The sequence below is a fragment of the Pinus tabuliformis genome, chromosome 8, assembly GCF_031772625.1.
Source record: "Pinus tabuliformis cultivar Carrire ecotype Pingquan chromosome 8, CPIR1, whole genome shotgun sequence".
NCBI lineage: Eukaryota > Viridiplantae > Streptophyta > Pinopsida > Pinales > Pinaceae > Pinus > Pinus tabuliformis.
Window position 1 is genome coordinate 1,984,377,977 of NC_142294.1, and position 14,046 is coordinate 1,984,392,022.

At 38.5% G+C, this 14,046-nt stretch overlaps 1 protein-coding gene across 1 annotated transcript; it reads left to right on the forward strand.

Annotated features, from left to right (window-relative positions):
* The first annotated feature begins 11,898 nt into the window (after positions 1 to 11,898).
* Positions 11,899 to 13,356, forward strand: LOC149244400 (MLP-like protein 423). Its single transcript, XM_089371536.1, has 2 exons — positions 11,899 to 12,110; positions 12,955 to 13,356. The coding sequence occupies exons 1-2, from the start codon at positions 11,936 to 11,938 to the stop codon at positions 13,263 to 13,265; spliced, it is 486 nt and encodes a 161-aa protein (XP_089227662.1). The 5' UTR covers positions 11,899 to 11,935; the 3' UTR covers positions 13,266 to 13,356.
* Positions 13,357 to 14,046: the final 690 nt, after the last annotated feature.

Genomic DNA, 14,046 nt, shown 5'->3' on the forward strand with positions numbered 1-14,046 from the left:
CCCTATAAATTACAAGTGGTTGTCCAACAATCAACACTTGCCAATTTTGAGAACTGAGTTGTTGCGCGCTCAAGTATACATGAACCAAGAGCTATTCGAGACCGTGAAAGTGAATTCATTATTTGAGCTACTACTAGATACACTGCAAGAATTGTGGAATAGAGCTATGTGAGCACTCGTAGAAGAAATGGACACAAAAGCAATGATAGTCGAGGAAGCCGTGCAGGAAATTGCGGTAGTGGAAGCCCCAAAGAGCACCAGAATAATAGTCGAGGTCCCTAAATCACCCAGAACACCGCGACCTAAGAAGGATAAGTAAGCTATGATCCCGGTATGCGTCTCGCCTAGAAATCCACAGAGGACAAAGCTCACCTTGCAGGAAAATGGGAAGGCCATTAATTTGGAGGCCAACGAGGAGGAATCTGAAGAAATCCTAGTGGAGGAGGAGGGCGAGAAAATGGAAGTTGAAACCGAGGGTGCGAACCCTATTACTCGGTTACCTGAATATGTTCCTTCGCGCAAGGGTAAAGCCGAGGTGTCGAAGGACATAGATGAGAGCAAGAGCTCTTAGCAAACTCCGTTGTTCCCAAACGATATTGTTTTTGAGGAACCGCACTTGGCGCAGGTTCCTATGTTGAAGCTTGAAGATTGGGACCTCGTAGACCATGAGAAGTTCCTGCATTTATCACTTGAGAAGCTAATGCACCAAAGGATGGACGAGATGGATGGAAATATTGAATTAGAGCCACGCACATGGCTCATAGGTGTAGAGAAAGTCAGGTTGCTAAACCTGCTCTAGGTGTCGCATTACCACCGTGCCCCAGTGACTGTCTTCGTCATCAGGCAGTTGCTCTACTTGGTGCATGATGGGTGTTTGTGGCTAGAAGAGCCCATCCCCATCACAGACCATCTGATTCACCGAATTACATGGCCGCCTTACTCAGGGGAGGATCTAGCTAATATTTCCAAAGGAAAAGGTGGTGAGTTGGTCCTCACGGAAGAAATGAAGAAAAGGTTCAAGTTGGAGAAGAAGAAGTGAGGATACACCATCTCCAACATTAACAACCCTGTAGTCAAGGTCGTGACACAAATCCCAACAGGGAAGGTGATGCGAAAGTGCTACGGGGATGAGGTGCCCACGCCCGTGGTTGCACTAGCGGCCCAATGTGTGGAAGGAGTCTAGTTCAACTAGGTGAACTATCTATGCAGCGATTTCCTTGCGAATTGTTGCAAGGCACAGGAGCAGGGCAAAATGTTTCACTATGTGCGGCTCCTATTGTCGATAATACTGGTGGCATGGGAGTTTCTCGAAGATAGCCTGTTCCCTTCAGTCACGCAAGACCTTCCAGAGGCAGCGAAGTACGCTTCGCTATGGGCGACCAAGGACGTGCAGTGTATCAGAGAAAGCAAGATATTTTGGATATTAATGGAGATGAATATCTGGATGGGGATCAATTGCAACTGCAGCTGTCACCCATAGTCTATGCCAGTTTACAGAGCTTTGTAGAGTTCAAAACATATTTCTGCCATGTTTTTATGAGGGCGTGGAAGGCCCCTACAAAGAAATGGTAAAACTTACCATACCTGGTGACTGATGATGTCATTTTCGTAGTTCTTGAGTCTTGGCTGCCAGAGCGGAACGCTCCAGCTGGCTCCGCGGTGGAAACAGACAAGTCTGTCGCACAACGCAAGATGGAAGAGACAAAGCTTTAAATGGTGTGGCTGGCAGAGAAGCACAGAAAAGAGGAAGCAGAGGATAAGGCCTAGGCAGCGCATGATGCCGCGAAAGTGGCAGAACAGCAAAAAACAAGGGAAGAAGCGTGCAAAGGACAGAAGTCACCTAAGATCAGAACTGAAGCAGAAACAGAGACCAAACAAGGTGGCACGGACCCACAAATGACATCCACCCAACTCAAGTGTCTGTGATCACGAGAGTAGGCAATGCCGCAAAAGAAAACAAAGGTGTCAAAGATGTCCTTCGACCCAATCACCCTCACTAAAGGGGATTTTCATGACATCAAAGAAACAATGAGGGATGTCACTGCAGAGGCCCTCCAACAATTTGAAGAATAGTAGCAGCTGGTATTTGGGGCTCTTCGAACAGAACTACAAGAGTTGCAGGTTTGCACTCCACAGGCTGGCATAGTGTCCACCAGCCTCATGACCAACACTTCAGCTGCAGAGGAGATGTTGCGCACAAGGGTGACCAACGTGGTACTGCTACCTAATGGGGCACTCACTACAAAAAATGAGGCCAACAGGCCTATGGTTAGCAGCCTTAAAGGGGTAGGATTGAACATGGCCGCGCTCCCTCGGGAGACACTCTACCTCTTATAGGATGGAGTCACCGAGGAACTTCGGACCAGGGAAAGTCGCACTCTACAGGTAATGAGTGAGTAGCACATCAACATTGAGCAGTTGGGCCTGTAGCACAACGAAGCAGTAGAGAAAAATAAGCAGAAATGCAGGTTGTGGAGGAAGCCTGCTAGATGGTCCCAGAGTTTGACATTCAGGCAAAAGAACTAGTGGAGGTACGCGTCCGCAAATTGGCCACATGGGTGCGCGACGCTCAAGCAGAAATGGCTAGGATTCAGCTGGAGTTGAACTTGCAGATCGCAAAACTACAGTTGAAGGCTCAACCTTTAACTCCACCAAGGATCAGGGAACAACAAACCATTGATGTTGCAAAAGCAACAACGATGGTTGACAGTGCAGTGGCAGACTGCATACAACTATTTGAATAGTCATTCAAGGTCCTAACCACCCTATAGGAGGACGCAAATGTGGAGCACCTAGAGACAGAGGCGCGCGAGCTACAACAGAAGTATGATGAGGTAAAAGGGATCGTGTAGATGGTTTCCCTTACATAGAGGCTTGCACGGATGCAGGAGGCAAAGGCGCTCAAGGAACAGGTGGATGCCACTCAGCACAAAGAAGCAGTCTTAAAAGAACACCTATAGTCATGGATAGATGAGGCTTACATGATCATAGCCTCCATTGAATGAAAGCTCGTGAAATTGCAGGCAACTCAACAGAATATTTAGAGTAGCAGTTCAACAGTAGTCACCAAACAACATGTGGAATAAGTCTAGCAGGCGGCCGCTTAGTGCGCTACCAAAGTTACGGTGATCCAAACAGAGCTGGGAGGTATTTGCGCTAAGATATCTGCACCTGCAGAGTGACTCGATGGTGAGTCACGATGTTTGTGTTCGGGTCCTGTTGGGCGCGGGATCCCCCAAGGGTAGTTTCGGGGCTTAAAGCCTAGATTTTGGTCCAGTTTTGTAATCCTAATGTAAAGACTCCGCATTATGTGGTTGCAGAGCACGTAGATGTTAAAGAGTCATAGGGTTGTTCGCCCTTATTTTGATAATGTAATGTTGATTGTAAAATATCTACCCATGGTCCGCGGACCATGGGATTGTATAAATAGAGCGAAGCTCTAAGTAGAGAGATAGATTAAGATAGAAAAGAAAGAATTAATGATGGAATGATGTATGAGAGATAGCTCTGAGTGGAAGTCTAAGTTTTGGGTCGTAGCATAGGTAGAGGCTTTGCAGCTGAGTGCACAGAGGCCTAGAAGTCTGCAGCTGAGTGCGCGGACCCTTGAAGCTAAGTGCATAGGGCGAGTCGAGTCTGTAATCATCTGGAATTATCAATAAAGAGAAGTATTCTATAATTTCAATGTCTTTATTTCTTGCTTATGCATCTGTTATATTGGGTATGAATTTCACTACTAATGCTTATATGATGCGCGAAAGTGTATAACTGTATTGGTTAAGTGAACGCAAGTAAGAACATCTATTTACATGAAGCTAACGAAGATCTGTTAATAATATAAGTAAGATACTTAGCTTAGGTTGGGAAAGATCACAGTTCGCTACCCTAGCAGCGCGAAAGCATATTAGCCCCTGGTTAGGGTTGTGCGGAAGCCGATTGTAACATTTCGCAAAGGTACTGAAGGGTAGAGAAAAGGGATAAGAAACCTACACGAAGGTAGGTATAGTTGGAATAAACCGACATCACAAACATCTCAAGGGTGCGAAAACTTAGTTCCATCATCCCCCCATAATGCTTCGGGTGAGACTTCAGTCTGCGCTTCGCAGGATGATGCTGAATGGGCTAGTAGTTTAGGGATTTGTTTGGCTAACTAACGCTAAAACTGGGTCAGGCCCCCACAAGCCAACAAAAGGCCCTCCATCAAATTAACCTTGTAGTTCCTAAAATAATATTTTGGAAGTGAAAATTAAAAAATGCATGGTATTGTAATCACTCATGAAGAGCTTTCATGAGTCCATCCAACCTGAGGGTTTCACAATTGAATCCTTAACATCTGTACAAAGGTGACCATGGGAATGACGCCATACATAACGGTCATAGAAACATTAATGATTGACATAACAGGAAAAAGGTAGTGACTCGAGATCGTCTCGTCGAACTTTAGCCTTAGCTTCATTTCCCCCCCAGTAATTTACTAAAGCATGGGCTCTGTGGTTCCCCTTCAATATCGAAGGAAGCCTCTGACTGATAAATGAAAATCCTAGCACCATTGCTACTGAAGAAACATATCTGCATCAGCTCATTTCAACATCCATAGTCGTAAGCCCCCTAGATACACGAAAAGTACAACACAAAGCATTTACGACAGAGCTGGGGATTTCCTCCAATCATCAACCTTTTCTATGTCGAGTATCCCACCAACACTACGATATTTAACAGAGATAGATTTTTATATGGAGGCAAAATAAAGTTTTACTTACAATCAGGGAAATCCTAAATGATTTACGTTGTCAGATGGTAGAAATTTGGATAAACATTATCCAACTGAATTCTTTTATCTCGCGATAACCAAGATTACCATTATCCATTGAGTGCTTATAAGTCATGACAACTAGGATGACCCTTATCTACTGAATAATTTTACGGGTTAGAAGATTTCGCAGGAAATTAGTTGTTTCCGGAATGTGTATGTACATATGTGCAACTCGATAAGCCATCGCACTCGAACACCTCCTACTCAGTGGATAAGGCATTCAAAAAGACTGACATGGCAGATCGAAAAAGGGAACCAATAATCCTTATTGGGATTTTCTCCATCAATTCAATTGAAAAGGTGATGTTGTGCTTTAAATCACACTCTTTCAAAAGCTTCCATAACCATAGAGCTCAATGGCGCGAGCTTTTGAAAAAACTCCAGAAGCATTAACTCATTTCAAGAAAAAGGTGGAAAGAACAATAGGTTGGTAATACCATTCCATCTATGTGGTGCGTCATAGCCTCCCACCATTCGAGATGGTGTTACTTGACACGACTTAGAGTCAATCTATCATAAGAATCGTAGAGGAACATGATCCTTTGACAATTCATTCCTAGATTTGAAAAACACATATGCATAAAGTGTAAGCCTCCACCATTTGGAAGAATTATGACTATGAGAAACCACAATAGTTATCCACAATATGCGGTTAACATATATTCGACACGTTGTTGTTTGGTTGCAAACTTCCATAACCCTATTTCACGATTTCCGAATTTCGATTCATCTAGACATACTTGCCAACATAAGGCAAATACCCATGAAATGCTATGAGCCATTGCCTTGTTTCCACAGTATCTGTAAGTATGGCATTTATATCCACAAATCCGCTTGCAACAAATCGCAGTGTGCGATCGCTCCATTCACCATTTGTTTGTAAAGTACACAAGAAAATATACCAATGGTAAACATGAGTCATTTAGATTGTAAATCTCTTTTTACTTCACAACACTCTTAATCCGATTACTTAAACTGGTTTGTGGTCTTGAGGCTATAGGAAGGAGCATGAGGTTGATTATTCAAGCTATGTACCCATGGTAATATAATCCATTGGGTGTGGCTCCTTGTTCTGTTTTCATGTAATACCATTCAAGTATCAACCATTACATATAGTTATAATATATATCTTTTATTAGATCTTTGAAAGACAAAATATCAATCAACCTTCAAGCTTACACACATAATTCTCATAACACTTCGACCCTCACTATTCTTTAGTGATCCATGCACACAGTAATCCTTTACTTGTTCTAAAACTCACTCCATCAAACCCTGCAATGGTCACTAAGATATGTATTTTAACTCCATATATATAGTGGCTACACTACATCAACCAATGTGGAATTTTAGGTCCAAATTAATAGATTTATTTACTACATTCCAAATCAACACTTCACATTTACTATGCATACATTATATCCCGGAGGAAAGAATCAACATGGGCATTCAACATGATAAAATTAGGCATTTTGATTTCATTCCTTTGATGACCAAAACAAGCATTAATGCATTCCATACAAATCACAACTTCATATTCAATGGGTAAGCTATCACCCCCATGCTTACGTTGTCATAATTAGCTAGGTATTTCCATACATCATGATCGTAGTCCTACTGTCATAGTCGAAGGCATTAATGACATATGTTTTATGCAATACGAAACATAGTGAATAATATGTATCATAACTAAAATGAGCCTCAGTGGATGCAATTCAAATCATGATGCATAATGCATAGCATAGATAACCCGAGCCACAGGCTATACCAGTGAAAACCTTAAAGATATAAAGAAAGTCAAAGTTTTTTCTTTGAGAATAGCGATGCCATATGAAGAATGCAAAACAGAAAGATCATTGAACTTGTAGCCTTCACAACACAGTAAGTAGGGTTAGTTATTCCCTTCTAATTAATTATCTAGTGATCCGATGGACTACTTTTGTTTTTAATTGATTCGTTTATGCAATTGGAAACACAATTAGTTACATGCTTGACAATAAATATAGGATATTTCACTCATTAAAATATCAACCTTAAGCTCTTTCAAAATCCATAATTTCAAACAACCTTATTTCAAAATTACTAAGTAATCAGTGTAATATTCACATTCTATGGCTTCAAAGGCCTCCTCCAAACTATTTTAAGATTTAGTTTCAACCTTTATGGATTCTAATTCCTTAAGGCACTACTCTAGAACTCATTGGAATAATTTTTATAGCAATTTTATGACCAAACCCTTCAGTGAGATCTCTTATTCACTTAGGGCCTAGTTAAGCACCTACAACTCATTCATATCTTACCGATACATGTTGGCCTATATGCCTCAAAATTTGAACTTAGAGCTCTGATACCATTTGTCACATACCTCCTTGACCCAATATCAACAACCACCTAATATGCTCCCATCACTAAATTTAGCTTTGATTAAATTTATATTCAATAGTGGTCACATGCATAAGTATTTAATCATATCATAAAAAAGGATAATACATGCAATTATGCTCATATGCTTATAGATTTGATAACATAAAGGGTAAGGAATCAACATATAAAACATCCCATGCAATGGAATTAGACGAGAGTAGCTGAAAGAATGTCACTTGGAAAATCGAGCACCGCCCCCAAGCTATAACTCATTTCCTCTAGTTCACCCTCAAGCTGAGAGTTCTTGCCATGGATCAACTGCCCCTTGTTGATTTCATAAATGGATATTTAATGCCCTCTTTCATGATATGGTTTCCTTTAGCGGCGTCCTGCTTTTATGGAACTTTTTATCCATTTGTCTAGGCTTTTCGCAAAAAAGCTCGCCTTTCTCTCCCGCGAGACTTTTTCTCATAAAATGTTGTTTTTCTCTCCTCCAAGGCTTTTATGTTTTTCTTAAACTTAACATCTTTCTCAAGCTAGGAAGCTTAAAGGATATTTATCTCCCAATCCATTAAGCATATCTAAATTTGGATCTAGAAGTCTTATTGTTATCACCCCAAGAAACTCTCCTAGGCTGTATCTCAGAGATGCTCGGGAACATTACAAACTCAACAAAAATGTTGGAAAAAGGTGGATGAATGGAAGGAATGATGCATATTCAACCCAGATAACCACTTATACTATGCTTAACCCCAGACATGGGTGAACACTCCCCAGACTACAAGGCTTTAGACCACCAATTACTCACAGGTTGAGGAATAAGTGAACATGGAGAATACTGACCACACCAGCAGATGCACAGGACCCTGTGATGGCCGGCTGCAACCAGTTAAAAGGTCTGTAAATCTATTTCCTAATGCACAGATAGGATGATAGCTCTCTGGCACTAAAATAATAGAAACCTGCATACACATTCAATGATAAATATTAGATTCTAACACAGAGGTGGGATGACAACCCCTCTAATGCTAAATATCAAGAGCACATGAAAAATGCATAACAGGCACAGCCTGGAACAAAGAAGAAGTGGAAAGTGAGCAATTAACAGCAAAAGAAGCTTGTATTAGCTGAAAATGAAGACCAGATGTTGCAGGTATCACAGTAGTTACAATCTCCAGAAGTTGAACCTTACATCAAAACAATATCCATCCACCATCATCCCCGATTACATCTCTGTTTAGGGCATATATAGAGTTTGATTACAAAAATGCTCTGCTGATCAATGCGTGGAGGGGTCATAATGGACCACCCACCACATCAATTATCTAAAATGGGCCTCTACTATGATCTGTGTGTTTTAATGAATAAATTGACCTTTTCTGTTGTTCAGCGGTTCTTCCCCGAGCAGGTGGCGTGTAATATGGATGTAACTCCATAACTGATAAATGTTTCATCTGCTCGAGGCTCGTCCTTTCCCTTTTTTGGCCAACCTGTTTGTTAAATGAAGTGGTTGAAGATGAAATGTGCCAAACACTGACAGATGGCCGCTTCTGTCCTTTGGGAGCATGGTACAGGCTATGGACGTGAAAGATAGCATGGCGGGGGAGGGATATCAGACCTTGGATCGCACAGACGGGCAACGGATATGACACAGTGGGAAAAATGGAAGCAACGGAAGAAAACAATCGTGAGCCATTGTATTAAGTGATTGGACGGCACATCCAACAACTATCGGGCTGACAAAGTGCACGGGAATTAACAAGCTGGGAAGGGTTTAAGCGATAAGCGAAATTGATTGCATCGCTTTTGGGGGAGAGCGTAAATCATACAAGGGCGAGCGATCACAATGATCGGGTGACGCGTGGCAAACGCAACAGGGTAAAAACCACTTTATCGCGAGTTAAAGAGTGGTTAGGTTATGGCAGCGAAAGGTGTGAATGTCGTTGGATATTATGGTAGACGATAGAACGATGGAGGAAGTAAACGGGGGTTATCAGCCGAGGAAAGCTATGCAATATGGCAAAAAACACTATCGATGGTGGAAGGCGGACTTAAAAATATATACATCACGCTTCTGAAACCCATCGGGTCCAGGTCTTATCGCATCGCTAAAATGGAATGGTCAATGTTAACGTTAAGCCCTGACCCTGTGCGACTTGTGATCGCCGATAGGGATTAAAGCCAGGACCCGATAAGGAAATAACAACAGTTTAAAATTATATTGCGTCCAAAAGGGCAATCGGCAATCGACCATCGGCGATGTTATAGACATGGCTTATGAAAGACCTGTGGAAAGCTGAGATTGCAATTGTGATGATGGAAAAGGGGCTTTGTCAGATTTCAAAGGGTTTATTCGGGGAATTGAGAGGTTTTAGGAAGAAAACGGAGATAGCGGGGCTATGGGAGTGTGAACAGAGTGAAGGAGTAGGAGAAGAATGCCAAATGTGAGTCCTCTTTAAACAACAGCAACACGACCAGGCTTGCTTATGACCTTCAAATGTTGAAGAATGTAGCAAAGCTAACACTTATCATGAAAGAGTTATCCATTCCCATTCACCAATGCGATTTCATTTGGCAAGAATCATGTCTCTTGGTGTCTCGTTTTCCAAATGATTAAATTATCTTTATTATTTATTTAATAATAAAGTATTTACTTTCATTGTTATCCCTCATACCTAGTTTTTCTTAGCTTAGGTCAATAAAGTGTTACATACAACAGAGGGGTGTTACATATACACTTATTGGTATTTGAACCTATTTAATTTTACAAGTAAGAAAGAAAATGCACATAATATAAAGTGAATCACATAAGCACACACAAGATCTTTATGTGGTAAAACCCTTACAATGTGTAAGGAATGCTCCATGGGGCAAGGGATTGGAATTAAATTTACACCAAAGTCAAGAATGACTCTCTAAAGTTACATCAATATCATCCTTCCCAGTTAAACTAAGTGAAGGGATAAAGACTATCTAGGGTAGAGTTTATACTACAACATTTTGAACCAAATTTCAAGGAAATTCAATCAAATAAACATATCCACTTAAAAACCCAAAAATCTCCACATTATTTTTACCTCAAACAATTTTGAATAAAATAAAAAATATCCTTAAAATTAAGATTTTATATCCTTTAGGGGGCAACTCAATTGGTTAATCCCAAAAAAGTGAAATAGTTGAAACTAGGAAATCGTTGAAACTCGAAAGACCGAGGTAATTTTGAATAAAATAAAAAATATCCTTAATATTAAGATTTTATATCCTTTCAAAAGAAAAACTTAGTCCTCGTAGTAGGGGGCAGCTCAGTTGGTTAATTCGAGAAATGTGAAATAGTTGAAAGACCGAGGTAATTTTGAATAAAATAAAAAATATCCTTAATATTAAGATTTTATATCCTTTTAAAAGAAAAACTTAGTCCTCGTAGTAGGTGGCAGCTCAATTGGTTAATCCGAGAAATGTGAAATAGTTGAAAGTGTGAAATCAAACTCGAAAGACCGAGGGGTTTGTAGCTCAATTGGTTAATCCGAGAAATGTGAAATAGTTGAAAGTGTGAAATCAAACTCGAAAAACCAAGGGGTTTGTAGTAGGGGGAAGCTCAATTGGTTAATCCAAGAAATGTGAAACAGTTGAAACTGTGAAATCAAACTCGAAAGACCGAGGTTCAAACTCTATGAGTTGTGACCCTCACTAAGGGACCGAGGTTCAAAACCCCCGAGTTGTGACCCGTTTGTAGTAGGGGGAGCTCAATTGGTTAATCCGAGAAATGTGAAACAATTGAAATTGTAAAATCAAACTCGAAAGACTAAAGTTCAAACTCCGTGAGTTGTGACCCTCACTAAGGGACCGAGGTTCAAACCCCCCGAGTTGTGACCGAATCTAAAAAAGACAAGTCCTCAAAACATTTTTACTTTGATAAAAGTAAGTTGAACCCGGGCTAAAAAAAACACAAGTCCTAAAAACATTATAGTGTTACTATTCTAAGTTGGAGATTTTTTTTAACATATTATTGTTTTTTATTTAAAATATTTTTTTAATATAAAAATATGTTGAATATCCTAACAAATTGAAAATAAATTTATTTAAGCTATACAAAATTCACAATTCAAACTTATGAAAAACAAAACAAAAATCAATCAAAACTTATTAAATTTTAATAATCACACTTTAAACCAAATTTCAAATAAAATAAGCTAGACCATAAATAAATAAAAATAAACTTATTAAATTATCCATAAATAATAATAATAATAATAATTCAAAGTCAATTTATTAAATTACTACTCATACATTGCTTCAAAACAATTTCAAATAAAATAAAAAAGATCGCAATATTAATTTATTATTTTATATCCCGTTCTCTTATTAAATTATCCATTAAATAAAAAAAATACAAATAAAATAAAAAAGATCGCAATATTAATTTATTATTTTATATCCCGTTCTCTTATTAAATTATCCATTAAATAAAAAAAATACAAGAACAAAAACAAAAACACGACGTCAATTTATTAAATTACGACTTATACATTGCTTCAAAACAATTTCAAATAAAATAAAAAATAATCGCAATATTAATTTATTATTTTATATCCCGTTCCTTCACCAAACTTAGTGAAGGGTTAAGAAGTATTATGCAGCCAACCAACCATCTTAATCTCCGGACTGTCACCGCCTATATATGCTCCTTCAAACCTCTCACCTCTTCCGAACACTCATAATTTTGATTTTGCTCCGCTTTTTGGCAAGGCTTGAGCTGAAAAAATGACGCAATCTGTGAGCGTGGAGATGGATTTGAAGGTTTCTGCTCAGAAACTGTGGGGTGCCATTCAGGATTTTGCAACCTTATTTCCGAAAATAATGCCCTCTCACTTCAAAAGCATTGAAGTCGTCGGAGACGGCAAAGTCGGCACCATCATCAAAATTAAATACGGAGAAGGTATGAAACAAATCTCAAGTTTGGAATTTGAGTTTTGGATTTCGAAACATGTAATTAGCACAGGTTTCAGAATCTGTTTCACTACCATTTACATCTCTCTGTTATAAATGTTTTGTGATTTTTCTGCCATTTTACTATTGGTTATGTCACTGGGCAGTGGGGTGTCTGGAAGTAGTGTTTTTTTCTTTAATTTAAAGGTGGATGGTTGTGGAGTTGATGATTTTTGAGAGAACCCAGAGAATATTAAATCAATACAGCTATGTTATCCATAGTAGAATATATGTTTAGTATTTTACATTTATGTTATGTAGCGTAGAATATATGTTTTTGAAAATGTTGGTCATTATATTAAAATCCATAAGCTTAATAAATTTCTCAAATCATTATTATTATTTTGAGAGGTTTTAAAGTGGATTTCAGATTAGGGTTAGTTGATCCGTGAGTGTGAAAATCTAACTCTCCTCAAATTCAAATTTGAGAGTCTAACCTGGGCTAAGGCTAAGATCCTATGAAAAAGTTTGTGGTTATACCAAAACCCACCCGTTTAAGAAACTTCAAAATCATTATCATTACTTTTTGAAAAGTCTTACGGTAAATTCCACTGTGACAATTAGTCCATATAATAGATTAGAAATAAAATAAGTATGAAAATCCAATAATTTTGTATATTTAAAATTTGCTTAACTTAATCATAAATTTTGATGATATATAGAAATTTAGATTTTGAAAATATATCACTATATTCCTATACAGTACATTTCAAAATATATTCGAAATCTACAATCCACTTAAATTTATTTTAAATCTTATTGTTTTGATTTACATGTATCTTGTTCTTTTCCAGATACATGGAAAAAATCTCTATTGGGTGCAGGAACGAAAGGGGCGACCCATGCATCCGAGAGAATTGAAGCATTGGACGAAACTAATATGACCCTTACTTATACAGTAATCGAGGGCGAGATTCTGAGCATATTCAAGGTCTTCAAGCCGACCATGAAGGTAATTCCAGGAGCTGATGCCAATTCCTCCAAATTAAGCTGGAACGTTGAGTTCGAACCAGCAGGCAATGCAACTCCCCCAACAGAGCCAATCAAGGAAGCAGCCATCAACACATTTAAGGCTGTGGAAGGATATCTGCTGACAACAGTTTGAGTTTCACCTGATGGACGATATCATGTTTAGTATAATAGAATAATGGATCACAGTGTTGATTGCCACAACCTTGTCCTCTGCAGTCTCTCTGCTCAAGGAAATGGTTTAATTGGATTTAAAGTTATTGATATATTTCTCATATTGATATTCACATTTTAGTTTTGCATTCAGTTTTAGGGTTTTCTGACGGTGGATGTATGTATCTTGCTGTTCTCTAGCTGTGGATGTATTTTGGGTTTAATTTAAACATCTATTTTAAATGATCGGCCAAAATTTTAAGAATTTTGATTTTTCTTAAAATTTGAAATCTAGTTATTTGTGTTATTATTTCAAAAAATATTAGAGAAATAAATATAATAAGTATACACATAACAACAAGCTATTTAAATCATGTACACCATGATTTAACTTAGAAAACTTTAATTCAATTAAAAAAACCAAAAATTAATAAATTTATTATTATTTTAAGATAAAACTCAGCTAAACCAGTCAACATCCCCACCCCAACTAAATGAGTTGTCCGAAGTCAACTCTGACTACATACAATGGAGAATCCCCAACTCTAATTACTTCCTAACCATATGCAATTTTATAAACCCAATCTCATAGATAACCAATACCAAATGTCCAATACCATAACTATTAACTAGAATTTTGATTCCATCACTAGATCAAATTTATATAACAATTCTTCTTTAAACTTGACCTTAGATTATTTGACCAAATCCAATCCCTATCAGATTCAATTTAAAGAATATATATGCAACTATGCAAACTAAAT

Excerpts from the sequence above, each read along its gene's own strand:
- LOC149244400 (XM_089371536.1), top strand. The coding sequence starts at position 11,936 with ATGACGCAATCTGTGAGCGTGGAGATGGATTTGAAGGTTTCTGCTCAG. Across the intron at positions 12,111-12,954 it reads CAAAATTAAATACGGAGAAG|ATACATGGAAAAAATCTCTA; the intron begins GTATGAAACAAA and ends GTTCTTTTCCAG.